Source organism: Dasypus novemcinctus, chromosome 12 (assembly GCF_030445035.2).
Source record: "Dasypus novemcinctus isolate mDasNov1 chromosome 12, mDasNov1.1.hap2, whole genome shotgun sequence".
Classification (NCBI taxonomy): Eukaryota; Metazoa; Chordata; class Mammalia; order Cingulata; family Dasypodidae; genus Dasypus; species Dasypus novemcinctus.
The window spans coordinates 33,808,984-33,823,886 of NC_080684.1; the positions used below are offsets into that span (position 1 = coordinate 33,808,984).

The 14,903-nt window shown below is 46.7% G+C and overlaps 1 protein-coding gene across 1 annotated transcript; it reads left to right on the forward strand.

The window, feature by feature from the left end:
• Positions 1–295: 295 nt before the first annotated feature.
• KRT5 (keratin 5) lies at positions 296–7,708 on the forward strand. The gene is made up of 10 exons (XM_012526139.4): positions 296–405; positions 1,305–2,006; positions 2,593–2,807; positions 3,679–3,739; positions 3,853–3,948; positions 4,524–4,688; positions 5,055–5,180; positions 5,459–5,679; positions 6,506–6,540; positions 7,014–7,708. Exons 2-10 carry the CDS (start codon positions 1,455–1,457, stop codon positions 7,337–7,339), a joined length of 1,797 nt encoding a protein of 598 aa, XP_012381593.1. The 5' UTR covers positions 296–405; positions 1,305–1,454; the 3' UTR covers positions 7,340–7,708.
• Positions 7,709–14,903: the final 7,195 nt, after the last annotated feature.

A 14,903-nucleotide genomic window follows, 5' to 3' on the forward strand; every position in this document is an offset into this window, starting at 1 on the left:
GAGGGGCAGAGGAAGTGGCCGCACTCGGGCCTGTGGCCAAAAAAGAGGGGGTGTGGTTCAGGACAGGTAATGGCTAGAATCTTCCAGAACCTTCTCTCTTCTATCTATGCCACAACCCACCCAAACAAGGCCTGCAGAGGCCACCTGACGACAGTCTTCTCTGAAGCAACCGTGGGAGACTGCTATGCCAGCTGCCCGGTCCCCAAACATGCTCTGTCTTGTCTCTCTGGCAGGACAATCCATAGACTTAGAATTCCATTTTCCATTCCCTTGGCCCTGAAGGAGACTCTGGGCTGGAATTACAGAAAGCGCAGCAATTCCTGCTGCTTGGAACAGGGCGGCTTGCCGTTATAACAGGTCGGCAGATTCTCGACGTGTTACTGATGAGATTAGAAACTCCTACAGGTATGTGTCTGCGGCAGCCTGCAGCCTGTATCAACAGATACAATGATTCACTTCTCCCTAGCGGAAAACTGCGAGCTTGCTGGAACATACCTGAGGGGCCGGGAGGAGGGGGCAGAGCAGCTCCCCTTGAAGCGGGGCGTGACTGTGAGGCTGAGGCTCAGGGCTTTTTGTAAGGGAACACACGGGACCCCTGGGTTTCCCAAACCCCTGCATCGTCCTTGCCTAGGCTGAGGGCAAGGATGTGTTAGGAGGCTGCGGAAGGAAAGATCTAGCCCTGCAGAGGGCAAAGTGGTAGAGACCAGGGGCTGAGGGTTTCCTGCACTCTCTGGTTTTGAAGGTTGGGGAGGTGGGAGCCTTTCTGGCCTGAACTTAGAAGGAGACTCTGTCAGCCCAGTGGGCTCTGGGACAGTTGTGCCTCCCTCAAGAAGGGAAATTCTGCAGTGAAGGATGGAACTCTGTTTTTCCCTCTGGCATGCAGCCAAGGCATCAGGCTACAGGTTGCTTTTCCAAACGCTGAAATCCCTGCAGCGACCTCCTGCCTAGAAAAGACTAAGGAGTGCAGCTCACCGCCGTGTGGGGAACCCGCTTTGCCCTCCATGGATAGAAGCTTCCCTGAAGGTGGAAGGGCTTATACTGTGCTAGGATGGTCAACAGTACCCCTGATCCCTTAAGGATCCCCCAGGACCCTGGCCAAATGCCCCTCTGCTTCCTGGCATCCTCTGGGCTGCTCCCCACCCCTGCGGAGAAAAGCGACATGCTGGCAGGCCTGCCGACTTGCTGCCAATAGTTCAGTGCTTCGAGGCAAGGTTATTTCTGAAAAACCTTGCGCAGGTGTGGCGGTGAGCTCACAGCTGCCCCCCAGGCATGCCCAGCCCATTTAATCATTCACATCTCGACAGCTCTCAGGCCCAACCCAGATCTGGAGGAAATAAAAGGGGGCTGCAGTTCCTGGGTAACAGAGCCATCGCCTGCCTCCTCCAGAGCTCTGTTCTCTCCAGCACTCAACACCCCAGCACCCAGATCTCTTGCTCCACCAGGAACAAGCCATCATGTCTCGTCAATCGACTGCGGTCTCCCGGAGTAGGGGCTCCCGCAGCTTCAGCGCCGCCTCTGCCATCACCCCGTCTGTCTCCCGCACCAGCTTCAGCTCTGTGTCCCGGTCTGGGGGTGGCGGCGGTGGCTTTGGCAGGGTCAGCCTTGGTGGGGTTTGCGGAGCAGGTGGCTATGGCAGCCGGAGCCTCTACAACTTGGGGGGCTCCAATAGGATCTCCATCAGCGCTGGCGGCGGCGGCTTCAGGAGCCGATTTGGTGCGGGTACTGGAGGCGGCTACGGCTTTGGCGGCGGAGCCGGGAGCGGATTTGGTTTCGGCGGTGGAGCTGGTGGTGGCTTTGGGCTCGGTGGCGGAGCTGGCTTTGGAGGTGGCTTTGGGGGTGCTGGCTTCCCTGTCTGCCCCCCTGGAGGCATCCAAGAGGTCACCGTCAACCAGAGCCTCTTGACTCCCCTCAACCTGCAAATCGACCCCACCATCCAGCGGGTGAGGACCGAGGAGCGGGAGCAGATCAAGACCCTCAACAACAAGTTCGCCTCCTTCATCGACAAGGTGAGACTTGATCCTTTGAACAAAACCACCGCGAGTCTGGAAGCAACGCCAAAGGAAGCGGGAAGAGGGCAGATAGTTCTGGCTTTAGGCAAATGCTCTGTCGTTTGCTGATCTGGGCTTGCATCTGTTTCTGTGTCCTTGAGCTGGGGTCCACTTCCTTAATTAGACGAGGAGCTTGGAAGAGCAGGTCTTGTTTCTTCCCAGTATAGCGGTTGCCACATAAGGGCTCCCTGATTACCATGGGCAAAGAGACCAATTCTGTGCCTCATGGAACAGAGCCATTGCATAGGAAGGAAGATGAGCTCAGTGGGCAGCAGCCGAGGGCCTTTGCAGCCATCCCCGCACAGGGTCACACTCCGAGCAGCCGTTCCCACGGCAATCTGTGCTAGAGAGCGTTTGCTGTCTCCCCTGCACGAGTGCGGTCAGGCGCCTCCCCCGGGGCTTCCCTGCCTAAGGCTCAGGACCAGGCGCTTCCCATGAGCAAGGTTTAGGAGGACAGCACAAGACGGGAAGGGTGGCTGGGGGGTGAAACAGTGAATTGTGAACTCTGAGCCTCTCGCCCTTGCAACTCTCTGCTCCTCTCCAGGTGCGCTTCCTGGAGCAGCAGAACAAGGTCCTGGACACCAAGTGGACGCTGCTGCAGGAGCAGGGCACCAAGACCGTGAAGCAGAACCTGGAGCCTCTGTTTGAGCAGTACATCAACAACCTCAGGAGGCAGCTGGACTACCTCCTCGGGGAGAGAGGCCGCCTGGACTCAGAGCTGAGGAACATGCAGGACCTGGTGGAGGACTTCAAGAACAAGTGAGTTGGGGGCAGGTTGGAGCCAGGGGTGACCTACGTCGTCTTTGCTCCAGAAGGGCTTCAGAACCAGAGTACTAGCCATGCCTTACCCCGGGGCTGTATGCGAATACTTCCCACAGACACGCCAAGTACTAAAAAAAAAAAATCCAGGTCCCTGTTTAGAAAATTCCAGCCCCATGTTCAGCCCCTCTGCAAGGCACCCGGGCAACGGCTAGGGCAAAGAGGCACCACCTGGTGAATATGCAATCATGTAATCCTTGCTTTTTAGGGCTTTCACCCCAATGTACTCTCAAAGTACACACATGGGCTTTCTTGTGGCTTCCCCCACCTCCCCCCAAACAGGAACTGATGAAATAACCCAGCTTAGTGGCTCTAGTAATTTCTTTAGTCCTAGCTCGACTGCTAGTTTTTGTTTTGTTTGCTTTTCTTAACGCTCGGAGAACTGGAGGAAACACTAGAGGAAGTGACTAGATGTGGAGATGGGGAAGAAACCACAGGTTTTCTTTTCTTTTTTTTAAATTTATTTTTTAATTGTCTTTTTAAAAAACATATACATAGATCACAAAAAAACATTACATTAAAAAATATAAGAGGCTCCCATATACCCCACCCCCTACCACAGCTTTTCTTTAGGAATATTTTGAAGCAACTAAATCACAGGAAAAAGAGAGGGATAATCTGGTAGGCGGTTATGGAGCAAATGGTGCCCTAACGACTCAAGACCCTGTCCAGGGGCTCACACACTACCGGTGCACCCCTCTCTGTGCCCAATGGGGGAAGCAGGCTCACAGTTGATTTTGTGCAGTTAAGGCCCCAACCCTCACCTGCCCCTTAGCCTCTGACCAGTGCCTCCTATTCCTTTAACCACCAGGTATGAAGATGAAATCAACAAGCGTACCACTGCTGAGAATGAGTTTGTGATGCTGAAGAAGGTGCGTGTGGGTAGAAGAGCGCCCGTAGCCTGTGGTTATGCCCTCCAAAGGGGGGTAGTTCACTCAAGGCAGGGTAGCAATCTGACCCGGTGCCAACATCCCATTTTCTCTAGGATGTAGACGCTGCCTACATGAACAAGGTGGAGCTGGAGGCCAAGGTCGATGGGCTGACGGATGAGATCAACTTCCTGAAGATGTTCTTTGACGCGGTAAGGGAGGCCCCTGTTCAGGACCCAGAGAGATGGACACTGGGGACACCACCAGGAATTGGGGGCCCTGGGTGGCCGGGACTCCCCAGGATTAAGCAAAATTCAGTGGTTCCTAAGCTGGGAAGCTCAGACTTTCCTACCCCTTTAGCACTGCTTATAAGGAATAGTAAGACTAATCCCGAAAAAAAGCAAAAGACCTCTTCAACATTTGCAAAGAGAGGTTGAGGTTTAGAGTGAGGTGTCGGAGGCCCGGTTGCCCGTTTCCTGGTTCTCTTCCATTTCTGGGGTCCCCCCTCCTCTCCATTTCTTCCCAGCATGGCAGACATGCCAATAGATTGTTATGCAATAGGCTCTGGCCTATTTCATTCAGTCTGCGAGGTTACATCGCGGGCGCTTCTGGGACACTTGGTTGATAGTTTGTAAAAAAGTAGATTGAGTGATTATTTGGGCTTTTGATGAACTTATCTGATTTTTAAATGTGGGTGGTTAGTTTTTTCCTCAAGCAAGGAAAAATTGAGCGGAAATAACATTAAATAACGCAGAGTCCCACTGAGTGGCTTCCCGTCTCCCTGCAGGAGCTGGCCCAGATGCAGACTCACATCTCGGACACATCCGTGGTGCTGTCCATGGATAACAACCGCTCCCTGGACCTGGACAGCATCATCGCCGAGGTCAAGGCGCAGTACGAGGAGATCGCCAACCGCAGCCGGACGGAGGCCGAGTCCTGGTACCAAACCAAGGTGGGTGCCACGGAGAGTATCCTGGGTGGGGGGTGCCCATCTGTCTAGGAGTCCAGGCCATGGCCTGGAATGGGACTCCTGACACCTGCCGATGCCTCTTGGGATGAGTCATGGCAACAGTCATGTGTATATTGCCACATAAATCCAAGAAGCTTAATGAATCTCACACCGGTGTCTCTAGAAAAGCAAAGGCATTTAAGAGGAAATCGCCTAAGGCCAGGTCCACCTGACCATACCCAAACCAGTCCCAGATTCCCAGATAACTATACTGCTTGCCAATTCTTGGTAGTCACTTCCTGTGGACTCCGGGAAATTGCTCTCCATCCTCATGGAAGCTAAATCTTTCCTCTTTTCTGGGGACTTCAGTACGAGGAGCTGCAGCAGACAGCTGGTCGGCATGGAGACGACCTCCGCAACACCAAGCATGAGATCACCGAGATGAACCGGATGATCCAGAGGCTGAGAGCTGAGATCGACAACGTCAAGAAGCAGGTAGGGTGGGGTAGAAAGGAGGCCAGGAAGGGGTCTGAGAGGGAAACCTATTTGGTCTGTTTTGTTTAATGTTAACTGAAAACACACACACATTCACCTGGAACTAGTCCCAGAGTTTCAACGTTCCACCATCCACAATGTCCAAGACAGATAGATGTACTGGCTCCTGGCTAGGGCTCCAAATCATTTAGTTTGCTGGCTCCAGAACCTTGGGAAGAAACCCTCAGGCCGAGCTCAGCTGCCACAGCATCCCACCTTTCCTTCCTTTACCCCTCTAGTGTGCCAACCTGCAGTCAGCCATCGCTGAGGCTGAGCAGCGCGGGGAGCTGGCCCTCAAGGACGCCAGGAACAAGCTGGCTGAGCTGGAGGACGCCCTGCAGAAGGCCAAGCAGGACATGGCGCGGCTGCTGAAGGACTACCAGGAGCTGATGAACGTCAAGCTGGCCCTGGATGTGGAGATCGCCACCTACCGCAAGCTGCTGGAGGGCGAGGAGTGCAGGTGGGTAACACGTGGCTGACATCATGAGCCCAGGATGACCTCTCATTTGATGAAATGGAGCGTCATCTGCACTATCGGGGTAAAACGCTCTGTAAGTGACCACTCTCTTGTGCATCTAATTATCCACCTGGTTTCAATCTTACACATGTACATACAATGGATCCCCTACAATCTGGCCCCAACTCACTTTTCTGGCCTCACCCCTCACCAACAGTATTCTTAGGCACTGCCTCTTCTCCAAACAGTTAAATGACTCAACACGTGTGTCAAGCATTTTGTCCCCTTTCTGCTTTTGCTCAAGTTCTTCTCTTCACCTCGGGGCCCATGTCACGCCCATCTCCACTTTGGTCCTCTTCATTATTCAACTATCTCCTCTTTAAGAAGCCTTTCATGATTATTCCAGCTGAGTTAAACTTACCCACTTTGGATTCTCAAACTACTCCTTTTGTGCCAATCTTCCAACACTGACCACTGCCTACTTTCTAGTAGAAATATTTCTGACCATGCCAAGTTCTCTCATAGAATTTCTCCTACAGGACAAGGACTGCATTACATATTTTCATATTCCCCACAGCCTCTCACTCATGCTTTCCATATAATGGGTAGAGGAGAATGTGAATAATAATCTTTCTTTGGCAGTCTGTTTCTAGGCCAAGTCCTATACATTGGAAAGTCTCTTTGATATCTATCACTTCCTCTAATTTAAGCAATTTTGGGGGCATGCAAGCTTCTGGTTTGGAATGAGCTTTAATAATGACTATGGAGTTAATCACACACTGTCTGTTTTGGAGTTTTCAACTCTTTTTTCAATTTTTCCCCCTTTCAGACTGAGTGGAGAAGGAGTTGGACCAGTCAACATCTGTAAGTAACTCTCAACAGACAGTAACAATGATGATAACATGGGGTCTTTGGCACCAACTCAGAGTCCCACTGTTTCTAGATACCAGATATTCCCATCCCAATACGTGGTTATTTAATATGTGTAGTGAGAATTAGGTGGTGGGAAGTAAAGAGCACAGATTGGAACATGAAGCAACTTGGCTCACGTCTTAACTCTTAAAGGGTAGACCCTGAATCTTATACATCTTGGACCCTGTGCCCTCTGTTTTGACCCTCCTGTCCCCACCCTCCTTCCCCCCAGCACCATGCCTCCCTACTAGTGTCTTCATTGTCCTGTTAGGGACTTGAACTAAATGACGGTTCTCCTAGGCCTCATTGGCTACTCTGTAAAAGGCGCTAGTATAGTTCTGTAATTACAACAGTATCTAACAGGGAGGTATGTAAGAGCAATCGGACAGAGTGGCCTCACCATGTTCTCCCTCCTATCCCTGCAGCTGTCGTCACGAACAGCGTCTCCTCTGCCTACGGTGGTGGCGGTGGCTTTGGCGGTGGCCTCGGCGGTGGCCTCGGTGGTGGCCTTGGCGGAGGCCTGGGCGGAGGCCTCGGTGGAGGTCTTGGTGGAGGTCTTGGTGGAGGCAGCAGCACGAGCTACTACTCCAGCAGCAGTGGGGGCGGAGGGCTCAGCGTTGGGGGCTCTGGCTTCAGTGGAGGCAGTGGCCGAGGCGTGGGTGTAGGCTTCGGCAGTGGCGGAGGAGGCAGCAGCTCCAGCGTCAAGTTTGTCTCCACCACCTCCTCCACCCGGAAGAGCTACAAGAGCTAAGAGCCCTGCATCAAGTCTGTGCCTCCCAAGTGGAGTTACCGGCCCACGGTGGTTGCCTTTTAGGCAGCTGCCTCAGCCAAAGTTTTCTCTTATTCTGGAGTGTAGTCTAGTCAAGCCTGTTGCACAACCCCACTCTTTGGGTCCGCTCGAGTGTCCACTCCCCAGGTCCTAGTCTCCCGTGTTGCTGTTCCTTGTTCTGCTTCAAATCAACCCAGCCTTTAGGTCTTACAACATGGACCTTAATGACAGAAGAATCCAAAGTTTTCCAGTGTCAAAACCATTAAAACAGAATCCCCACCCCAACCCTACAGTTTTTTCTGGCTCTGATTACCTCCAGAAAGTGTTCAATAAAATGCTTTTATAATATGAGCTGTTGTGAAGAGTTGTTTTTCGAGGTCTACAACCACCCTAGAGACTCTGAGTCGATCAATCCAGATGTGATTGCTTCCTTTGGTGATTCATAAGGAGAACAGAATGATCTTGATGGGAAACTGGCCAACAGGGGTGGTCCAGGGCCTGCAGGAGGCAAGAAATGAGGCTGCTAAAACCTCTACTGTGAAGGGGTCTCTGGGGGCCCTTTCAGGAGTGACTGTTGTCTTGCAATTGGGCAGATTCCTGACCTCTTTGGTGGGGGGTTGGGGGACAGGCATTCAGGGTGGGCTGATTTGCAAGTAACAGCATAAATAGGCTAAGTAAAATTAGTAAATGAGGAAAATGTTACCTCCAGAACCCAATAGGTCTAATAGATGTTGGATTTGTTCTAACATTTTGGGTGCTGATAGGGTCAATAGTTCTTTTTTTGACAGGGCCAGGGATGGAACAGACCTTGGTTTACCAAATAATTTTCAGGAATTTACCTGAGGTGGCGAGACTTTGCACTATATGCAAGCAATGGCCCATCCTCTTTTTGTGAGCTACTTTGTACTTGTACATCCTGAATGAAGTGTCAAGCGAATCTCTTTGGAAGAAGATGTCATCAGTATAATGTCATGCCTCTGCTCCTGGAAAATGTCAGGTGCAATTAAGATCTTGCCTGTGGAGGCTGTGCAAAGGTGAGGCTGTTGAGGTACAACATGGACACCTGGGTAAAGGTTTATTATGCCCCTTCAGAGGTGAAGGTAAACTGAACGGACATATTAGCCAAATTGCAAAGTATTTCCAGTTTCTGATTAGATGGAATCAGTAATTTCATTAATATTGGATAAAGGCCTTAATGGGCAGGACCAGAACACTAGGGTTGTGGGAATCCACTGCAAGGCACCATTCATTCTTTCCTAGTTCAAAAACAGGCCAAATATGATTATTAATGGGAGACGCAGTGGGGATAATCAACCCTTCTCTAAGTAGGTTTTGTATAATGGACTTCGATCTTTGAAGGCTCTGTTTTAATTATACTGGGCCATATTAACTATTTTAACCGGGGCCGGGGAGGGTGGGGGGGATGCAGTTCTATAGGGGTCAGGATTAGTAGGTGCCAAAGACTAAATTTAATTTTAATTTATTCCTCATTGGGTCAGAGTGTCCATGTCCACTATGGGATGTTTTATGGCAATGGATAGAGAATTTAGGCAAGGTAATACTTCTAATAATTAAGGTGAGTTATACATGTTTGTTCTCTATTATATGTTCAGTAACTTCCCAAGTTTATAAGGACTACCTTGTTTAAATTTAGTGAGAGCCCCAGGTACAAATCTAATTTGAGCTCCAGTATTGATTACAGCCCTAAAAGTTGTGGCAATTGATGCATTTCAACAACTGTTACAATTAATTCAAAACCTATATTGTAATGACCACAATCAGCACCCTTTTATTTTTCAGTTGTATACATTCTGTTCACAAAGTTTTGATTTCCAATTGGATCAAATTGTGGACCTCCATTTCAGTTTTTGTTTCTTTCCTCTGTATCCAAACTCAGTCCTCCTCCCTCCCTCCCCCCTCCCTTCTTTCTTTCCTTTTTGTGGATACACTTGGGGGAGGGGTGGGGAAGTTCTCTCCACCCTGATCATAAAGTTTCTTCCTCCAGAGATCCTCAAATCAGTATCAGCAGGGCTAGGGGCCTCACCAATGGAAATGGCTGAATTAAATCCTTGATGTGCCACAGGGATGCCACAACTGTTTTTCCCTATAACCCATAGGTCAGGATCTTTTTTTGCAACAGTGGCAAGATAGCAGCAGCTGCAGCAAAGGCATTTTGTAGGGTCCTAGGGAACCATTTGCTTTTAGGAGTGTGGTCTCAGCATGCCACAGAGCAAATACTCTTCCTCCACATGAGTGACCACCCAGTGGGGCTGTGTATTACACAGGTTTCAATATTTCCTCTCAGCACTCTACAGAATGGGGGCCAACACCTGCTTGAGACACCCAACCATGGTAAAGGTTGTTCCCTGAGCCTAGTGTCAGTCACAGTTTATGGTCGAGTTAAGAGACATGATTCAATCTGAGACAAACAGGTAGATCTGCGCCAAGACACGTGACACCCAGGGTACTTCAAAGAGGACCCTGGTCCTTAAAGGCTAATTACTGGAACTTCTGACTTAGGTCAGTCACATGTATAAGAGAGGCTCAGTAGAACTCTGCAAAATAGCTCAAAGAGCACACCAGCCAGCAAGCAGCAGCTCAAAGGGAATGCCCACCAGCAAGCAGAGGAGCCAGAGAGATAGCAAGCCAAAGCAAGAAAAGAAAGTATTGGCGGTAGCAGTCATCATCTACATAATCTGCTCAAAGCATCGATTGTTGTGACTGCCACACAGAGGTAGGATTGACGGTCACTCAAACCTTACTTCAGATGTTTAGATTGATGATGCAATACACAGACCAAGAAGAGTAAGGAAGGTCTATTACTTACATTAAAAAATTTTATGGGGAGATCACAAGCATCCCCAGCTGGTCCAAAAATATCGCTGAAGAAAGCAAAGAAAGGAGACTGGCCACATTATTTTTTTAATAGTGGTTAGGAGGTAGGGCAACACTGGGGTTTCCTACACCTGGTTTGAACTTCCCACTGGTACAAAAGAGAGGGCACCCAGATTTCTTATCAGTTTTCCAGGATGTGGGAAGAAGGGAAGGAATGAGAAGTAAAGCTAGAATCTGTCAACAATAAAAAATAATTACAGTAAGAGTTTAGCATTAATAAATCAATTGTATAATACACAACATTAACAGAAAATATGAGATAAAATTATCGCCTTGAAAGATGCAAGAAAGGCATTTGATAAAATTTAAGACTCATTCATAATTAAAAATAAGCTCATAGCAAATCAGAAATAAAAGAGAACTTTCACATGTAAGGCACATGTACCAAAAAACAGACAGCAAATATTCTTAATAGCAAATGACTAAAAACTTTCCCCTTGAGATCAGAAATAAGGTAAGGATGCCTATTATCACCACAATTATTCAACATTATACTAGAGATCAGAGCCAGGGCAATAAGGCATGATGAAGAAATAAACATCTTTAGGATTAGACAGAAAGAAATAAAACTGCAATTATTGACTTCTGGTTTATGGGCTAATATGTAAAGAGATTGAAAATTGTCACTCTTATTCTTACAACAAGGAAAAAGTTAAGCAAATTGAAAGAATGACTCTTCTTAAGTACATCAGTGAATTGAGGTCACAGGGCAAACCATCAGTCCAAAAACTGGAACGATAGATATATTCAGGGAATCAGAGTTTACTGGGAACAGAAGCCACTGCTGGGCCTTGTGGGAACACTGAGAGGATAATTGGCTAATTGCTCGAGATCGAGTTTAGACCAGCTTGAGGAATAAAAACTCCTGGGGCCCAGCTTTAGAGGGAGGCCTCACACTTTTGTGAGTTTTACCTCAAGGACCCACACAGGTTCTCAGGGTAAAGATTGGAGAAAAATCCTCTGGTGGCTCTAATGGGGGAAGGAGAAAGGTAATCAGCTTGAAAGAAGCCAAAGGCACTCCATTTTTCTTAAGAAAGGCCCGCCTTCCAGGGAAAGTCTTTTACCAGAGTCTAACTGACCTGGGGGAAGGGAGACACCCAACTCCAGCCCCCTCTAGCCTTTCTGTCTCCCCTAAGGGGGTGGCAGGAAGCTGAGAGGCTCTTGTGAAAGTAACAGCCCAGGGAAATAGGCTCATTAAAAGACTGAGAGCTAATCATGGGATTACAGAACGTTTCTCCTCCCCTCACACCTCACCACCACATCAATTGGGCTCCTCTATTATAACGGGGTTACTGTTAAAAGAACTGCAGGTCTTAGATTCTATTTAAGAAGGAGCCCATAGGGAAACTCAGAGACAAAACAAAATGGGAGATAAAAACTAAGACTATAGAGAAAATTTAGACTCTAATATCACAGCCTTAGCACACAGTAAATTCAGCCTAACTCCCAGCCAGATAAACATAAAACTTCACACTAAACGCCCATTTATCTCAGTTCCTTTTACCTGATACATCATGTCTCACTTTCAACAAAAAATTGTAAGGCATGGAATAAGGAAAAAACAGTCTGAACAGACACACAGTATCCAAGAACTGTGGGACAATTACAAATGTGTAGCACACACATAATTAGAATATCAGAAGGAGTAGAAAAGAGAGAAAGTAACAGAAAAAAAATATTTGAAAATGGATCCTAGACCAAATGTCAAAATTACAAAGATTCTGGCAGAAAACCTAGGAGAATACATTTGTGATCTTGCAGTATGCAAAGATATCACAGTCAGGACACTGAAATCACTAACCATTAAAGAAAAAATTGATAAATTGGACTTCATCAAAATTAAAATCTTCTGTTCATCAAAATTAAAATCTTACATTCATCAAGTGGTATTATTATGAAAGCAAACAGGAAAACCATGAATTGGGAGAAAATATTCACAATGCAACTATCTGATAAAGGACTTTTAGGCAGGATATATTAAGAAATCCTACAATGTCCCTTCAGAAACCATGCAAGCAACAAGAGAGTGGAGTGAAATATTTAAATTGTTGAAAGAAAAAAAGAACTACCACCTAGAATTATGTATTTGGTGAAATTACCCTCCAAAAGTGAAGGAGAAATAAAGAGGTTCTCAGACAAACAAAAAGTGATAGACATTGTCACCAATAAACCTGCCTCGGAAGAGAAGATTTTAAAAAAGTACAGAGAGAAGGAAAATAATATAGATCAGGAACTTGGAGCTGCATAAAGAAAGGAAGAGTATTAGAGAAGGAACAGATGAAGGTAAAATAAAGTTTTTATTTTTCTAAATCCTAATTGGTCTAGTGGGTAAAATTTTGTTCAAAATAATAGTAGCCTTGTATTGGGTAGCATAGCTTATCGATAAGCGAAATGAGTGACAGCAATGTAATAAGGGATGGGAGGAAGGATTAGGAAGTACTCTCTATACTAGATATCTGCAGTACCTGTGGAGTGGTTTCATGTCATTTGAAAGTGGATTTAGACTAGTCATCAATGTATATTGCAAACTCTGAGACAACACTAAAAACTTTTTAAAAAGAAGTATAATTGATATGCCGAGAAGAGAGAAAATGAAATCACATAAAATGCTCAATTAAAACTAGAGAAGGCAACTCAATAACAAAAAGACAAGCACAGTAAAAACTGGGCCAGAGACTAAGACACTTCACAAAAGAAGATATATAAAGGGTCAATAAGCACATAAAAAGCATTCAACATCATTCATCATCAGAGAAACACAAATTAAAACCATGATAAGATACCACTATGCACCCATGAGAGTGGATAGAATGTAAAAGATTAGCAACATCAAATACTGGAAAAGATATGGAGCAGGCTGAACTCTCATACTCCTGGTGGGGGTAAAAAAATGGTACAACCACTTTGGAAAACCAACATATGTACCTTATAATATAGCAACTCCGTTCCTAGGTGTTTATTTAAGTACAACGAAAACATATGGCAATGCAAAAAATTGCAAGCATGTTCATAACAGCTCTGTTCAAAGTAACCTCAAACTGGAAATATCCCAGCAATGCATCAATCATAAATTGGGCAAACAGACTGTGGTAAATTCATACAATGGCTTACTACTCAGCAATAAAAATAAATGAATTACTAATACTCACAAGAATGAATCTCAAAACACTTTTGCTGAGTGAAAAAAGCCAGACATAAAGTACAAACACACAAAAAGGTATATTTTTACACAGTTGCATAAAATAGACAAAACTAATCTATGATGGAAAAATCAGAAGCACAATGGAATTTTCCAGAGTAATGGAAATGATCTGTATATTGATAAGGGTGTAAGTTACATAAATGCATGAGTTTGTCAATATTGAACTCTTCAGTTAAGATTTGTGCATTTCACTCTATGTAAATTATACCTCCATAAACCACAAAAAAAATTTTTTTAAGAGAATTTCACTTTTTCAGTTTTTATAGTAAAGATGGGAAGGAAGAAGTGAGTTGGGAATGGAAACTCTATTCTGCCAGAGGGTCCAAACTTTCCTATTCATATTGTGTGTTCTTCTGTGGTATCTGGAAAAATCCAGACTATTTCCTGGAAGCAGCAGAGGGAAGGGAGAGGAAAAATGGAAGTCAGTCAAATTTATCAGCTCCCTGAGGCCTCACTTGCAACATTAGCTCTATTGACTTGTGCCAGAGTATCGTGAGCTGTCAGTAATCCCAACCATAGGTTTAAAATGAGATTATAAAGGATTACAAGTGGAAGCTGCCACTACATGCCAAGAAATCTCAGAAGAGACCGTTTGAGGCATGTTTGCTCTCTAGGATCTTTGTACTGTACAGGTGATTTTGAGATGGATTTGGGGGATAGGTATTATCCACTACATTCATAATTAAGCAGATATTTCCCCTTTACTGAAGTAAAGGGAATTTAACAAGAAGGCAGATATAGTAAGATGTCAGTCCACAAGGCTGTGCTCCACCCAGCTACTTACGTCATGTAAGCCAGGTACCTTGTGCATCTCGTTAGGAGGTTGTTGGCGTATTTCCCCCCAGCCATACTTTTTATTTTTGATGGTACAGCAGAGTGAGGTGGGTACTGGTGCAGTGAGAAGGTAGAAGCCAGAGGCTCAAAGTGGAGATGAGGGTAAAGGGGGGGGGGGGGATGTGAGGGAGGCAGTGGAGAGGAGAAGAAGCCACTCCACTGATGACTCTCTGCCGAGACCCTCTTGGCCCCTCTGAACACTGGCTTGTTCCCTTCAATCCGTGCTCTGACTGGGGCCTCAGGGATGGGACAGGAAGAGGATCTGACCCTCCTCCCCTCACCATGCCCTTCTGCCCTGCTCATCCCAAGCATGCCCCAGCCTAAACCGTTGTTCAGCTCATCCTCTTTCCACCTGCACAGCTCCTCTAACACCCTGCTTTTCACCTCCACCATCGCTTCTTGCTTCAGATCATCAAAGTGCCTCACTCATGGGGTCCCCAGTGCTCCTTCTCCCTGCATTGATCAGCCAAGGGCTGTCCCCTCTTTCTGAATACACCCTTCAGTCCCCAGCCCAACTGCATTTTTCATCGACAACCAAACCCCTATACCAGTCTATAAAGGGTAAGTGAGAAGTGACCACTTTCAGAAATGTCTTACTCTGTAACTTGGTATTAT